General features: G+C 40.1%; 1 protein-coding gene across 1 annotated transcript; it reads right to left on the reverse strand.

Moving 5' to 3' along the window:
• Positions 1-284: 284 nt before the first annotated feature.
• LOC139655894 (ecto-ADP-ribosyltransferase 4-like) lies at positions 285-14,544 on the reverse strand (the record flags this gene model as incomplete). The annotated part of the gene is made up of 3 exons (XM_071533298.1): positions 14,464-14,544; positions 12,329-13,079; positions 285-421 (listed from the first exon to the last, which is right to left on the reverse strand). Coding segments are annotated over exons 1-3 (969 nt in total), but the record flags the coding sequence as incomplete, so codon positions are not given.
• Between the last annotated feature and the right edge of the window lie 1,337 nt (positions 14,545-15,881).

Below are 15,881 nucleotides of genomic sequence, written 5' to 3' on the forward strand. Positions count from 1 at the left end.
GCACACAAACAGCTGCTGTGTGCGCCTCACCGTGGCTGTGTGTTCCTCACCGTGGCTGTGTGTTCCACATAACATGCCAATGCGTGCAAAGGTTCCTCCTTGGCTATTGGGGGAATGGTCACCAAGTGCCGTTTGTGACATCATGGGTCCAAACGCAACCTGGCGAATCATCTCTGTAGGTGTCTCATTTGGAGCAGCCCCAATGGAACCACAGGGTGGGCCGCTGCCATGAGACCCAGAAGACGCATGGCAGTCAAAGCCATCACTGTTTTGCTCTGTCTCACCTGCCGAACCGCCTCCACCTCTGTCTGTCTGGGTTCCGACAGACAAGCTCGCAGCGTGGCAGAATTGAGCTGCCCTCCCAGATACACCGCCTGTTGGCATGGTATGGGTGCGCTCTTCTTCCAGTTGATGGCGAAACCTAAATTGGTTGGGTGCTGCACAAGTTGTACTGTGTGGAACACAGCCCATTCTTTTCAACGGGCCATGAGAATCTGGCAAAGTTGTGTAGATTCACTGTAACGTGTTCATGACCACGTAGGTGTGAAATCCACGTTGGGCATGTGTGCATGTGGTTTTGTTATGATGGGAAAGGGGGTGTGTGTGTGTGGGCTGGTGTGTCTAGTGTTACAGCGGAAAAAATGAATTTCAGACTGTCTGGTGCCTAGGGGTAGAGCCCTGCATTGGGATTGGGATTGGGATTGGGAGCGGCGGGACCCGCCGCAAATCTCGCGGGGGCGGGCGGTTTTAACGTTGCTGCGGGCGGGAGCGGGCGGTCAAAAAATAAACTGCGGGTCCCGGTATTTAACCAGAAGGATGGAGACGGAGTCAACAAATGCAGTTGAAAAGAAAATCAAAGCAGGTCATTACAATACCAAAGCAAAGCAAGGCAAGTCTGACATTTGGACAAATTTCTCAGTTGTCAGTTGTCACTAGAACGTAATTTCGCTACATTATTACCGACAGGTGGGACTAGAGCCCTGCATTGGGATTAGGATCCCGCGGGACCCGACGCAAATCTCGCGGGAGCCGGCGGTTTTAACTTTGCTGCGGGCAGGAGCGGGCAGTCAGCAACACACACATTGCGGGAGTGGGCGGTAATGGTCAGAAATCCAGCAGGAACGGGATAAAAAAAACAGTCCCGCGCAGGGCTCTACCTAGGGGCTTATCAGAGACAAGGCTGTGTGTTGGTGTTGTATGGTTGTTTACTGAGTCTGTTTCTTGGTACCATCCATGAAGAGTGAAAATGGAGTAATTTACCGAGGGGTCAGTGGCCTTCTTTACGGTCCAACATTTTCCAACCACTTTCCTGATCTGTTATCAGGGGAGAGGCTCACACAGGATGAAAAGGGCCTTTCCAGATGTGGGATGATGATGATGATGATGATGATGAGGGTGTGTTCACTACACTTGTTAGGTCGCCAACGCAATTAACATAGTCTCTTCGTGAGACAGGCCCTGCATTTGGGGAAAAGAGAACTGGATGCTGGCATTTTTCTGTTTTATCCTACTCCTGTTTGTTCAGAATTGCTGACCATTTTCAATTATGCAATTCAGGGGTCTGGCTCAGCTATCTTAAAGGATACTTTCATTTGTCAAGATCCTACCCGATTACTCACAGTAGCAAAGAGTTTGACAGAACTCACAAGCCCAACTCCACTAGATTTTGAAAGTTTGCTAGCCCCCAGCCTGTCCCACAAATTGAGAGTCCAACAAGCATGCTGCAACACTGAATAACCTCTGTGCCAGAGCCCTATGAAGTGCAAAATTGTAAATCGTAAATTGTGAACAAGTACAAACAAAAGTAGGAATTCAGCAGAATGGATACAGATTTTTTTTTATTCTGAGTATGAAAAACTGAGTGTGACAGACCGAAGGAGACTGAAATGCATGTGATTACCTCGCCTGCAGGAGAAGAAAAGGATGTTGCCCTAAACCCTGACCTCAGTCAGTTTATCCATTGCTATGTTTGTTGCTTTGAAAGGTAAATTAAGTATGCAAAAATGAAATCATAGTTTGTTCAGTTTAGGAATATTCCTGATGGAGCTCCAGCTTGAGTCACACCTTCCAGCACACCTCTGTCTTTCCTTGACGCTCTGTAACCAAATATTATTTGCAGGGAATTGACTGGCATGCAAAAATTGTATGTACAATCAATTTGATTAAAGGGGATTGGTGTTTTCTGCCTCTTATGACACATGCTTCTCTCTTTTGCATGTCATATAGTCACCAGATCTTTCAGCCCAGGTAAGAGTTACTTAAGGCTGCTGAACCAGTACAGTAACTGCTAGCTCAGGTGAAAAAATTAACAAAAAATATGAAATGAAATATGAAACATAAAATGGTTCCAACTTAAGAGAGAAGACATTATATATTCTTACATGTTCATTCATCCTTGTTATAGTGCATCGCATGTTGTATTTGTATCAATCAATCCACAATCTCATAAGTATTTTGTTGGTTGTGTTTTTCAATATAGGGAGCACTTAAGGAGACATGGGGGAGAAAAAAATGAGACGGAAGAAAAAACAATAGTAGGGGAAGAAAAAGAATAGATGGAGGAGAATTTGCATTCTCTCGCAAAAGTATTGCGTTCTCCCGAGAAACTTTTGCATTCTCTCGCAAAACCCCCAAGAAACATTTCAAACAGGAGAGACTAGGATGAATGCTCGAATGAAAAAGTTTATCCATGACATGAAACAAGATGTAAACTTTGGCGTAAGCTCCATGCAGGAACTGCTCCCATTCATGAAGTTAGGAGTACATCCGCGATAGACGTAGGAAATAGGATGTCCCCCAAAAATATATTCTAGAGTTAGAACAGTAGAGCCTGCTAAAGACGTAGAGAATGGACAATGAGAGAATGTTGGATTTAAGGCCACCTAAAAAATGATTGATGATTAAGAGGAGGTGAATAGGAGCTCGCCAAATAAACCTTATGCCGGTAGATCGCTACGACCAGTGGCTAGTGCTGTAAGAGGAAAGCTGACTTATAAAATATGACTGCTGGTAAATGAGACCAGCTTAATAATACTGGCGCTGGTAGATGAAGGTCACTATAGAAATACAGGGAGCTGGTACATGAAGGCCAGTTTAGAAATGCAGGGCGCTGGTAGGACAATTAGAAATACAAGGTGCTGGTATGGCGGCCATTTTAGAAATACAGGGTGCTGGTATGGAGGCCAGTTTAGAGATACACAGTGCAGGTACATGTAGGCCAGCTTAGAAAAACGGGGTGCTGGTAGATGAAGGCCAGTTTAGAAATACGGGGTGCTGATAGATGAAGGCCAGCTTAGAAATACGGGGTGCTGGTAGATGGAGGCCAGTTTAGAAATACAGGGTGCTGGTAGTTGAAGGCCAGTTTAGAGATACGGGGTGCTGGTAGATGAAGGCCAGCTTAGAGTGCAGCTAAATGGAAGCCTGCTTAGATTCGAAACTACTCCAAGAGGCGGAGTAAAAGCATAAGCAAAGGAGGAGCATGGAGAGCATATTAAAAACCACCACCACCAATGATATGCACGATTCACTTACCAATCTTATGGCTGGAGAGATTTTGGACAAACAATATTGCAGAATGACCAAGCAAAACAGATGAAGAATAAGCAGTAGAAGACCACTGCCCCCGCTGAACGGAAGCGGAAAACCCCTTGATGGAAATACTGATAGATGTAAGACAGTACAACTCAAGATATACACTGGTAGATGAAGGCCAGTAAAACATGGAATATGTACTATTAGGATACAGTCATAGAAGCTATAAAATGAATTACCGCCTTATAAATTATGGCATTAGACAACCCCCCCGAAGGTAAGCACAGCGACTGGAATGACAGCAGCATACGGCATAGATCTGAGAGAAAGACAATAGCATAGAAGGTGACGTGTATATACTCCCGTCACTTAGACGATTGACTCTTTGAAAAAGACACGGAAGTGACGGCTAACTCTGATTGGTTCTCTGGAAAAAGAGGGAAAGTGTTCACCAACTCTGATTGGGTAAAGAGAAAGCATGAATGAATGACAAGTAGTCTTCCTGATTAAAATTACGTAATACTTCACTTCGTGAGGAAAAAAAATTGTGTGGGCAAAAAAACAGCGTTCATAGACAGGTGTGAAAGTCTCTCCATGTCCTTCTCCTTTTTCCATTGACCAAGTGAGCGCCGTTAAAACTCCATGTAAAGTAATTTCACACAAAGAATTTCTCATATACATTTAGTAGAACAACAGTGTGATGAGGCGCACAGAGTCATGAGGCGCACATCTGTGGATGAACTGAAAGTTCATTGTACAGTATTGCGCTTTTGTATTTCCATGGAATATCAAAACATGAATACTGACAGATACACATCAGAAACACTTTTTTCAGACAAAACATGCCATGGAGAAGCTTCAGAGAAATCCAGTGAGAGTGTGTTGACTGTGGGTCGGAGGAGAGGAGAGAGACGAGTGTGTATGTAAAAAATTCCTAAAAGGATTTTATTGGCAGAACCCATTGTATATGTATAAATATTTGACATTTAGCAAATGATATTCATACTGGTTATTTCCTATTATTTATATATATAACACTGTAAGGTAGGCTACAGGAAATGTGAGATGAGTGTGTGCGTAAAAGCGCATTCCAAGAATTCCATGCAATATCTGCGTTTAGTGCAGTTACTTAATTATATAAAATATTCTAGCCACATCGCCAAATATGCTTGACTAGCATGAAGTAAGTGAGTAATGGAATTCTTGAAAAGCGCTTTGAGTGAATGTTTGCCAACTAAATCTATTTAATCATATAGGGCCTAATTATCTTGTGTAGCAGGCATGAGATAGCTCTGTGACAGCTTCCAGTAAAATTCTGCTTTGATATTACTCAGTATCAGAACAAGGTTTGTGTTAATAGTGAATAATGTCAATTAGATTGTTAACATCAGTGCTCTCCATCTTCAAAGTTGCTAGAACATTTTTTTTTTTCTTTTTGTATTTCTTATACAAAATTAGACAGGATGGTTACTTTTGACCCAGGCTAAGGATTATATAAACTATACAGGCCAAACTAGATTTTCCTCTGTTATTATTATGTATTTTGTTGTTTTGGGCTACCACTGGGCTAAGCAACTGGCAATTTGCATTGAAAGTCCTTCTTACACATACAACAGCTCACAAGTCATGGAACATTAACAAGTGTTCAGGGGAGGGAAATGTTTGGAAGTAGGAGGTACAGAATAAATGTAAGAATAAATTTATTGGACACCATAAAACAGTCCCAGAGATGCTTTACCATCTAACCACTGAAACTAGCCATTGATGAACAGTTGTCAAGAGAAGAGGCGTATTCACCTACGGAGCACCAGGCATACAGGTTGGCTACTGCTCTTCGACATTATGAATGTTTCAAAAATGGTTTTATTTTAATGTTGCCTCTCCCAAAACTAATTTAACAAATTACAAATAATATTCACTGCATCACAGTAGTAGATTAGAATTTTCTTTTTTTTTATGGTGGGATTTGTATTAGCTACAGAGTCAGCTACAGAAGGAACTGTCTCTTGTTATTTTTTGTAAACCATAACATCATACAAACAATCAGACATCTGTGTTGTATGGTATACAAATACTAAAATAAATATATAGTAAAAAGTTGTCACAACAAACATGTATTATTCCTCTCCGTGTAAATTACCAAAAACATTGACTGCCTTGACACTTTTCTTGATATTTATATGATATATATGTGTATATATATATATATGTATATACAGTACTGTGCAAAAGTCTTAGGCATATGTCAAAGATATCCATAAAGCGAAGATGCTTTCAAAACTAATTAAATGAAAAGTTTCTGAATATCAAAAATTTACAATAAACAGCAGTCTGCTGACACACTAATGCAGAAAACAAATAAACATGTAAGACTTTTAAGAAATTTACATAAAAAACCTAGGGTGCCTAAGACTTTTGCACAGTACTGTGTATATATATATATATCAGTTTGTGAAATAGTCACAACATTTAATCTTGATTTGTGTACATGGACACAATTTTTCAATTTTTTTCATGACACTCACGACTCACGACACAGCACGACTTTCAAACTAATGTATTTCAATTGGAAGTATCTTTCGTGCCTGCAACATGTTTTTTTTCCTGTCAGTCGGGACTCAGGAAGTAGTGTGACATTGAAATAAAATGGTGGCCAGTAAGGGTGTTGTGGTCGGGGTGGCGGATGAGCGTATGACGACCGGGGTTCAATTCCCAGCGTGTTCAAAGTACATTTCAACCGTAAACCACATTTCAATTTTTAACAAACGTTTTTCTTATTTAACCAAATGACCAAACCATTTCTCTAACCTTAACAAAGTTGTTTTAGTTGCCTAACCATAACCGTAACACAAGTAGCTTTATTTGCCAAAACTTATGTTTTCAAATTCGTGGTGGAGGAATGTAATTCAGGTCATGGTGGAGGCACGTTTTTTAGGTCATGTTCATTTCACGAAAAAAATGGCAAAATCGTGTCCATGTACACAAATCAATAGATTACATTTTCGTGACTATTTCATGAACTGCCGTGAGACCGTGTTGATATATATATCTGTCACAAGTGTAATGCACTATAGATCTGCTGTTTTTAAATCTCACTGTGTTGTCATTCCCCACGCAGGATGCTACCGTGACATTTTTCTTTTCAAATTTTCTTTTCACAGAATATAGTGAAGTATTGCAAAGTCCATCCATCAGAGCTCCGCCCAGTGTTCCTGTATAATGAATTCCAGCGCAAATTCCTCCACAACATTAGAGTCCATAACTTACATGGAGCAAATGGGTTTGGATTTTGTCCTTGCTATGCATGCAGTCATTCTCATTGTGGGACTCCCCATCAATGGCTGCGTCCTGTGGCTGATAGTGACTGGAGCAATAGAGACAATAACCTCTGAGTTCTTTGCTCTCAATCTGGCCATATCTGACATTATGATGTGCTCCTACAGTGTCTGCTATTTTATTGCAAGATTTCACCCCAATCCACATCACCTGGTTCAGGCTGTACACTTTTTTGCTGGTTTCCTGAACACTGCCCGTCCCCTGTTTCAGTGCTGTATCTGTCTGGAGAGATACGTAGCAGTCGTCCATCCTGTTGTCTTCCTCAAGTATAAAGCACTGAGGTACAAGGTGTTCTGTTGCACAGTGGTCTGGCTAGTCACCATTGGCTCCTGCTTTGTTCAGTCATTTATGAAAGAATCATCAGTGGCCACTTATGTCATACTGAGTGTTTACCCGGTCGTATTTTCAGTGATGCTGTTCTTTTGCCTCTCAGTTCTCAGGGCTCTGAAACAGCCCGGGCCGGGGGAAGGGAGGAGCCAGAGGGAAGAGGGCTATAATGTAAAGAGGAGAGCCTTTAACATCATTGTAATTGTCACAGTGATTACTGTAATCAGTTACTTCCCATCTGTTGTGATTATAGCATTTAGAGATTATATGAGAAAATATTTTTTATTTGGATTCATGATCACTTTGGTAATCACCATTATTGCAGGGTTATTCAACCCCCTTTTCTTCCTCTATAGAACTGGAAAACTGCCCTGCCCCCTACGGATTTGAAAACAATGGAACTGAAAATAACACAATAAACTGAATTGATAGAGTGAAATATAGAATAGAAAATACAGTGATATCCTAGATATTGCATTACATAGTTGTTGCTGTTCTAATGCATAGTTCCTTATTATCATTTCAGATGTTTTTCCTGTATTTGTTGTAAAATTGATGTGAGTTAGGTACAGTAGGCCTGTTTGCCTGCATGCCCTGCCTTGCCTGTCTGTCTATTTGTGTTTTGACTTGTTGCTGTTATGATGCTGTAGTAACTGCACCCACACCGTCATTGTCATCACACATCTGGAAGGGCCTTGCATCCTGTGTGTGAGCCTCTTCCCTGATAACGGATCAGGAAAGTGGATGGAAAGTGGTTGGATCGTAAAGGAGGCCACTGACCTCTTGGTAAATCACTCCATTTTCACTCTCCAGAGCTGGTATCAAGGACCAGACCTGGTAAATAACCATAAAACACCAACACTCAGCCCTGTCTTTGGTAATCCCCAAAGAGACAGAGAGTCTGAGATGACACCCATTGGAATGTTGCCAAAATCAAGAGAAATCTTTGATACAGACTCATGAAACCTTGGGTATCACATTGTGGTGGACTCTAATGTATATGACTAATTTTATGTGTAACTGTGATGTTTTATATAATAGTTATTTACGTTATTCAATTTCGTTATCTTTACATAGGGCTTCGATAGCCATGTTTGATATTAAAGTGTTCAGGAATTTGTGCTGAGTTTAATAATGTTAATGTTACGACGGTCAATTATATTGGATAGATCTGGGAACCAAAATTAGGGTTTCATGCATATGTAATGAGCCGTAAAACTAGACATGCCAGCCCACGCACACACCCCTCAACTGATCACAACAAAACCAAACACTCACATTTCCAATGCGGATTTCATGCACTTTACGTGGTCGCGACACGTGTGCTAACGGAGTCTGACAACAACTTTGTTCCAAAGTTTGTCTCCAAAGACGGACTCAACTGCATCATCATCATCAAGCCAAGTAGAAGCCTGTTTCATCCGAAACAGTGAAGATTGCCTTGCTGCCTGCCTATCTGCCTGACAAATACACACACACACCAGCACGTGTGTCTGTGTGTCCTGCCTGCTACAACCTCACTATCAGCTATCCTGCTGAGTTTAACTCTGAAGAATCATCAGAACCTCCAGAGTGGGTCGGCGTTAGCCTTGAGAGACCCACAGCCCTGTCCAGCAGCCTGCGTGCTCCAGCCTGCGTGCTTCACCCTGTTGCGGCCTGCTGAGATCAACTGAACAGACGTCGGATCTTCATCCTCCAGCACCTCGTCGAGCCGAGACTCCTCACAGCCTCCCGGCCTCAGCGTGCTTCATCTCCCTCCGGACCTCCGCTGGTGTCGTATGTACTGATCATTGTCCACTGGGCATCATATCATACATCACACATAGCTATTCCATTACATTCACACTTCACACACATATCACACACTTTATGACGGCTCCCTATAGTTATAGTAGCCTAACCATTCAGTTATTCAAAGATTCATTTGAGTCAGTTTTCCAGATAGTTATACTGTCGCCCCTTTATTCCTATCATTGCTGACTCATGTCTTCCACTGCTCATCTTCCATGATTGTGTCTGCTGAAATGTTGGTTTAATTATCAGTGTTGCATATTTACATGATCATCTATTCCTATTGCCATTGATTCATCAATTCATAGGTATACCTCTTGTATATACTGTACTATATTCACTTGTATATACCTGATTATTGAGTGTGCTTTAGTTTAGTAATAAACATACTATCTTGCATAAAGTCACCTCCTGTGTTCAGTGTGTGGGTTTAAATTCAAACATGCCGAGAGTTCACTCCTTCAGATGAGACCTGTTGATGCTGTCTGTTATCTGGTGCCCCGTCCTTAATTCTCATTGAAGCTAACTCTAAATCATATTGATATCAGACACCATTAATACCTATCACCACTACAATGCATTCAGGCCAATGTTTAAGCATGAGACACTTAGATTTGTCTTTTTTTCTTCTTTTCTGGATTTGATTTGCTCAATTCTGCAAAAAAAATAAATATTTATTTTATATTTACATATATATATATATATATATATATATATATATATATATATACTGACATTTTGGATCAAAGGAATTTCAAATTCAACTTCTTGGTTACATCTGTATTTTCCCTATAGCACAAATGAGATATGTATTTTCTTTATAGCACTCCTTGCTAAAGTCTGTTAAAACCAACATATGCCACTCTGAGTCCAAACCAACAGGATGAGCATTTCAAACTAGTAGGCAGTGTTCATATACAGACTATGCATGTAAAGCAGTTAACCAGTCTGTCTGTATTTATTTATGTCTCTCACCATCAAATTCTGTCTTAAATGCTCTGCTTCTGGAAAGTTTCATGCTACTGTCAATGTATTTTGGAATGATAATATTTTGTGAAAATGTTTGGAATTAATACACAGAAGTGCATCTAATATGTGCATGAATCATTTTCAGTTCATGTGTGGATCAGTTACAGTGCAACAGCACATTGAGGGCTAAAGTTGAATGTGTTGGAGTGAGTGTGTTTACTGCCTTTCATCCCAGATACAATGCAACAGCTCCATCTTCAGGCTGCCTGTGTGCTAACACTGAGTTAAGAGAATCACTCATTATCTTGTTTGGGAATCATAATCCAAATGTGCAGGTACTTTGGCTTACTCTTGCACAACTGTGTATATGTGTGTACCTGTGTGCTTTGATGTGAACAGTCATGGTTGACATGCAGGTCAGCTGGTGAGGTGAACAGGTTTAGGAAGTTGTGAGTAAGTGAATAATTAAGACCTGTTCATGGTGAGGCGTATGCATTCTGGATTAATTCTGCTTTTCAATGATATTTTTATTAGGTCTCATTTCTGTATTTCTGTTAGAGTGTTTCAAAAACAACGACTCCCGCATGAGGTGGTCTTCACTATTTCACAGTGATTTCTTTATGCTCGTGTGAGGATATAAAAGCTATTTGAGGAGGCCAAAGGCCTATGTTTAGTTACTTCATAACAATTCCTAGTTTTGTGTTGTATTTTATTACAAGATATGTATTTATTGGAAATCAAATGGGATTGCATTGAATGAAGAGCTTTCCCGCACTGCTGTGCAACAATCATGTTATGATCACAATGGTAAGCCAGCCAGGCCGAGCCAGCCCCAGGCATAAACAGTTTATGCGCTCGTTTAGGGCCACACGTCTGTGCTCCATCATGGGGCCACATAATTCAAGGATTTGAATGTATAGATCTACTGTTCCAGTGAAATCATACAGGAAAGGTCTCCAGTTATCAATAAATTCAATATGGAATGTAATAATGAACAGGCATAGAAAGTAGGCTATAATATTGTTGCTGAATGATACTTGAAATGAAACTGAATTACATTTAGCTTACCCAGGTTTGAGCTCTATACACACACATCCGTGCACACAGGCTTACAATTAACTAGCTAACCTTGCATGATATATATTTTTTCTCTTGATAGATTACACTGTACTGCACAAGACAGTTGTCAACAATTGTATCCCTCTGAGTAATGGAATAGTTTTCAGATAGTTTTCACTTTTTGAATGCCTAATAAAAAGTCTATTCCTGGGTTGCATTACTGAGATCACTTGGTTAGACCCTTTCACACCACCAGTTCTACCTTTTACCAAGCTCATTGCTTTGGTATGAAATGGGCTGTACAGTTTCATTCCAAGCATGAAGTCAGTATAAGTGTTGTTATGTGATGACCACTGTAAGCAAGGAAATTTGTTTATCCGGTCAGCTGCGCATGTGTAATGTTTAGTGTTATAGGGCCACAAATTTCTTGTTTAGGGCCACCAAAACCCTGGGGCCGGCCCTGCAGCCAGGTAAGCAAGCTGTGTAAGCTACACACTCACCCTTCATAAATATGGCTTCGGTTCAATTGGCACATCTTTCTGTGTGTACATAAGATAACACAAAACTTTAATGATCCCAGTGGGTAAATTAGGAAATTAGGTTAATTCTCTTTCCAGGGAAGTGAATGGCAGCCAAGCTTCCATTCACAATGTAATTTGCCTTCCATTATCACTTGACTTGTTTTAGATGTTCAATCTTAATGAATGTAATGTATAAAAACTTCTTAAATTGTGTGAATTTAATGCATGTAATGTATAAAAACTTCTTAAATTGTGTGAATTTGAAATAAAACAGGAAAATGCGACCTTGAGAGTGTACAAGGAGCACTGGATGTGATTGCTGTGTTGCTGGTACGAACAGTTTATTTGTTAAAGCATATTATTCACTTGACCAAAGCAGGAAATGCACATTTTTGCCATGTAACTACTTTATTGGTCTCATAAAGCAACTTTCCAAAGAAAAAAATGTACAGTATATAATTGCTGATAAATGGAACAATAGATCAAGAAGGCCTACACATAACGCATAACAAACTACACATAACATTTTGCTCTATAGCATGTGTGGGAAGTATGAACAGTAAAGCCTACAATAACTATAGTCTATACCAGTGTTACTTTAAACATGAGGAGTTGTTTCCGGTGGGTTTCCACATTACAAGAGTGCACGTATGTTGTAATGAGCTTGGGTGAGAAAAGACATTCAATCATGACAGTAGTATCAGAATGTTTTAATAAACGCAGATTGCAAAGCAAGACTAAATTTACTCAATTTGTGCATTTGGTTGAAGAAGAACCATTGGTCTCTTATATACCTGCAGCTCGGCAGTTCAGATTGCTTTGAAATCCTTCACTCGTCAAGCTGTAGAGGACCACACAATCATTGAGACCTTTGTCAAATGCATCTTTTGGACCCTTAGTTATCTTAGCTATCTTGAACACCTCATAGGGAGGAATGAGCACCTCTTGCTCTTGATCACTGAACACTGAATAATTCCTCAGGTAAGCACCTAAACAGGTCCTAATTTCAAAGCAGGTCTTCTTCCCAAAATCTCTCAGGTCCGTTCTATAAGAGCTAGATGCAAAGTTACCAAATCGAATTTTTTGGTTGACCTCGCCGGTAAAGATAACGTCGGCTCTTCGGTAGGTAACATGACAATAATTTTGACTGGTTTTTAGGATATTTATGGCAGATGTCAGCAGGAAATGCAAGGAGTGGTACGGGAAAGATGGGGTGCCATACTTTTTCCTTTCGGTCCGTACTGCTGTGTTGAACGTTGCATAAAAACCGTTATAGTCAGATGTATAAACACAGATTGCTTGGAGGTGATCTTTTGTGAGAGCCTCGTCCTCTCTATATTTCTTTGCTAGTCCCTCTTTTGCACAGATTGAAGCATTTTTCCAGACATCTGCAAACATTCCCACATTCTCTGTTTTCATGTATTTGTTTTTGACCCTGTCTATCATAGGTGTGGTGCAGCCCTCGTACATGTCGTCGACGGCATCTTCAACCATGCTCAATGGGATGCTGAGGTTGGGTTCTGGCACGCTGAGATTGAAAGAGATCTAGAGGGAAAGGAGGAAAAGAAAAGGTAACTCACAAAACACAGATGTAACTATCCCTTGTGCTATTTAGGGTGAGTGTAGAAACCTGGCTTGGATATTAAAGAGTAACTAAACCCCATCTGCTATTGGCTGATCTTTGGTGCCAAGTGATGTCACCACCTGTTGTAGATTCGGGTTTGGGGTTTAGTTACTCTCTAAAGAAAATAAGTGAGGGAGGAATGAGAGCATGTATGTCATTGGGGTTATAAAGTGTCCATCTCCCATCACACATTCTTCATTGAGTCCAAAATATTCAACAGTAAATTCTGGTATCCCAGAACCACACTGCACCTACACCCACAATATCACTCTCAATCTCAGCAACAATAGCGTAACTGTAACCGTAACCGTAACTCTCGGTAATTAAGAAACTACCTAATTAAGAGCAGGAGGATGAGATAGGCATATTCACAAATACACACATGAATACAGACAAACAGGTATGCTTATATACACAAAATGACACAAGTTTTTAGAAAGACAACTGGCTGCTCGGTGGATCAAACTGGCTGTTTTGATTCAATTGCTAGAGTATTTATGAACGGATTCACAATGATGCATTAAAGTCTGACAAGTTCAAGACCCCTAACTCCCTCCAGCAACCTAAGATCTACATACATCTGAAGTCCTGTGCGCAGTATGCATGTCTATATATTTATTGTTATTTAGTGTTATTCTAGACAACAGCTTGTATTTTTCCTTACCAACAGTGAATGAGGTTTGGAAAAAAACAAAACAATAATTGAGGTTTCGGTAAAAAAAAAAGAAAAGGAGACTTGTGCTTAGGCAGAATGTTATGTAAATTCTTGAAAAAAAAACAAACTTAAATATATTATTTAAAACATTGGATAAGAACATTGGATAAGTAGAAGTGTGTAATTTCTTTCTGATGTAGAGTTTATTTAACCCAACATTGTGCAATGTAAATGTGGCAACATAACCTTCACTGTTAACATTTTTTGTTGAATTTTCTAAGTCATGGTCCATCGATTTTTTTAAATTTTGCCAGGTGAACATTTACTCCAGAATGTGCCACTCACCACCATGGAGTCTGCAGGCAGCATCCAGGAAAGGAGAAAACACAGCAGAGCAAAGGTCAGCATGTTGTCCTTCATCATCGCAGCAAGGCAAACAGCTTCTGGATTTACAAAGACAAAAGTTTGACATTAGCAACAAAGAACGGCAACATACAGTATACCGTACCTGCGTGACAGATATACAAATCTTAGTATGGTAAATGCTAAAACAAGTCCTATATAACATCATTTTCATTCAAAAACATCTTATGTTTGAGTTTACAATGAATGTAAAAACCTTCAAAAGTTGGTTTTAAAGATCAACTCACCAGTCTTTGGTGGGAGAAGATGTCGAGAACCAAGGGAACCCTCAGATCAAAGTGCCAGACCAGTAGTGGGACCGTCGGCATGAGTCCAGGACTAGCAGTCGAGTATTTATACCTTGCCAAGGTGGCCGGACAGCTCACCACACACACACGCACACACGCACACACGCACACAACTTGCACATGTGGGTGAGCTGCATGTACGTGGGTGTGAGTGAGCGCGCGTGTTTGTGTATGTGTGTAACATGTTTATGTGCTGTATACAATTGTGCACACATATTTGCATGCTTGTGTCTACGTGTTTGAGATGGAGGGCTTTGCTCTTAACATATTGTGGCTTCTTACAGGAAATGAGGTCATTTTTACCAGATAAATGTCACCTCAGTCTCAGCTTCAGAGAAGCCACGCTGTCTCTTTCACACACTACATGTTATATAAACTATTTTAGAGTTGAGGAAGGTCCAACCATATGTTACTCACTACAAGCAATCAGATAAAAGAGTCATATATGTCTGTTTCAAGTTTTGTGAAGCTTACAATTCTCACTATCTAATGACTATTAGACTATACAGCTAGTGTATAACATTTGACTATGCAACTGCAGGTACTTTTCAAAATAGACTTACAAAACTAAACTACTAAACAAAATAACAGAAACACCATATGTAAAAGGACTTTATACCAAAATCAAGTAACCGAATCACAAGTCACAATCACAAGAGTCCATACACTGTAAATGGTTATTTATCTCAAGAACTCAATTGTTGTGAAATATATTAAATCCAAAAAACAGGGCAAGAGCATTGGATGATACCAATTATTTTTTAACTGTTTGGTGGTGTCATCCATATCAGTGAGTCTCCACCTTTTTCATATTGCCACAAACCCCCATTTGATGATATTTTGTTTCTCAAACCCAAATCGGAGAATATTTTTATTGTTAGATACGATTTTGTCCAGAATTCCATGACTATCTGTATTGTAGGTAGAGAGATAACAGTGAAACTGTGACCAATCAGTCATTCTTCTACATTCTCTAATTGTGTTAACTTCTAACTGAAATAATGCTGAAGTTTAACAATTTATGAATTTGCTGGGGACCCCCTGGAACCCCCTCAAGGACCCCTGGTGGTCCCCGGACCCCATGTTGAGAACCACTGACTGATATTATCGTTCCATTTCACTTTCTTTGCATAAATGTCTGATGAGGTTTGGCAAGCAAGCATGGGGAGCGACGACGGGTAGGGAAACAATGTGAGTTTGCTGCATAGTTTGATACCAAAACACAAGTGTTATTACTCATGTTTCCAAGACTTTGTTTAGATGTAAGAAATGTTGCTGAGTATTGAACCTCTGCGCTCTGACCTCTGTGCTCATAAGGAGCTGTGTGCATTTCAAGGTTTTATGTAAAGGTATTCATT

Source organism: Centroberyx affinis, unplaced genomic scaffold, assembly GCF_046629955.1.
Source record: "Centroberyx affinis isolate AG114_WGS23_722 - 3 ecotype Tasmania unplaced genomic scaffold, CSIRO-AGI_Caff_v1 ptg002356l_1, whole genome shotgun sequence".
Classification (NCBI taxonomy): Eukaryota; Metazoa; Chordata; class Actinopteri; order Beryciformes; family Berycidae; genus Centroberyx; species Centroberyx affinis.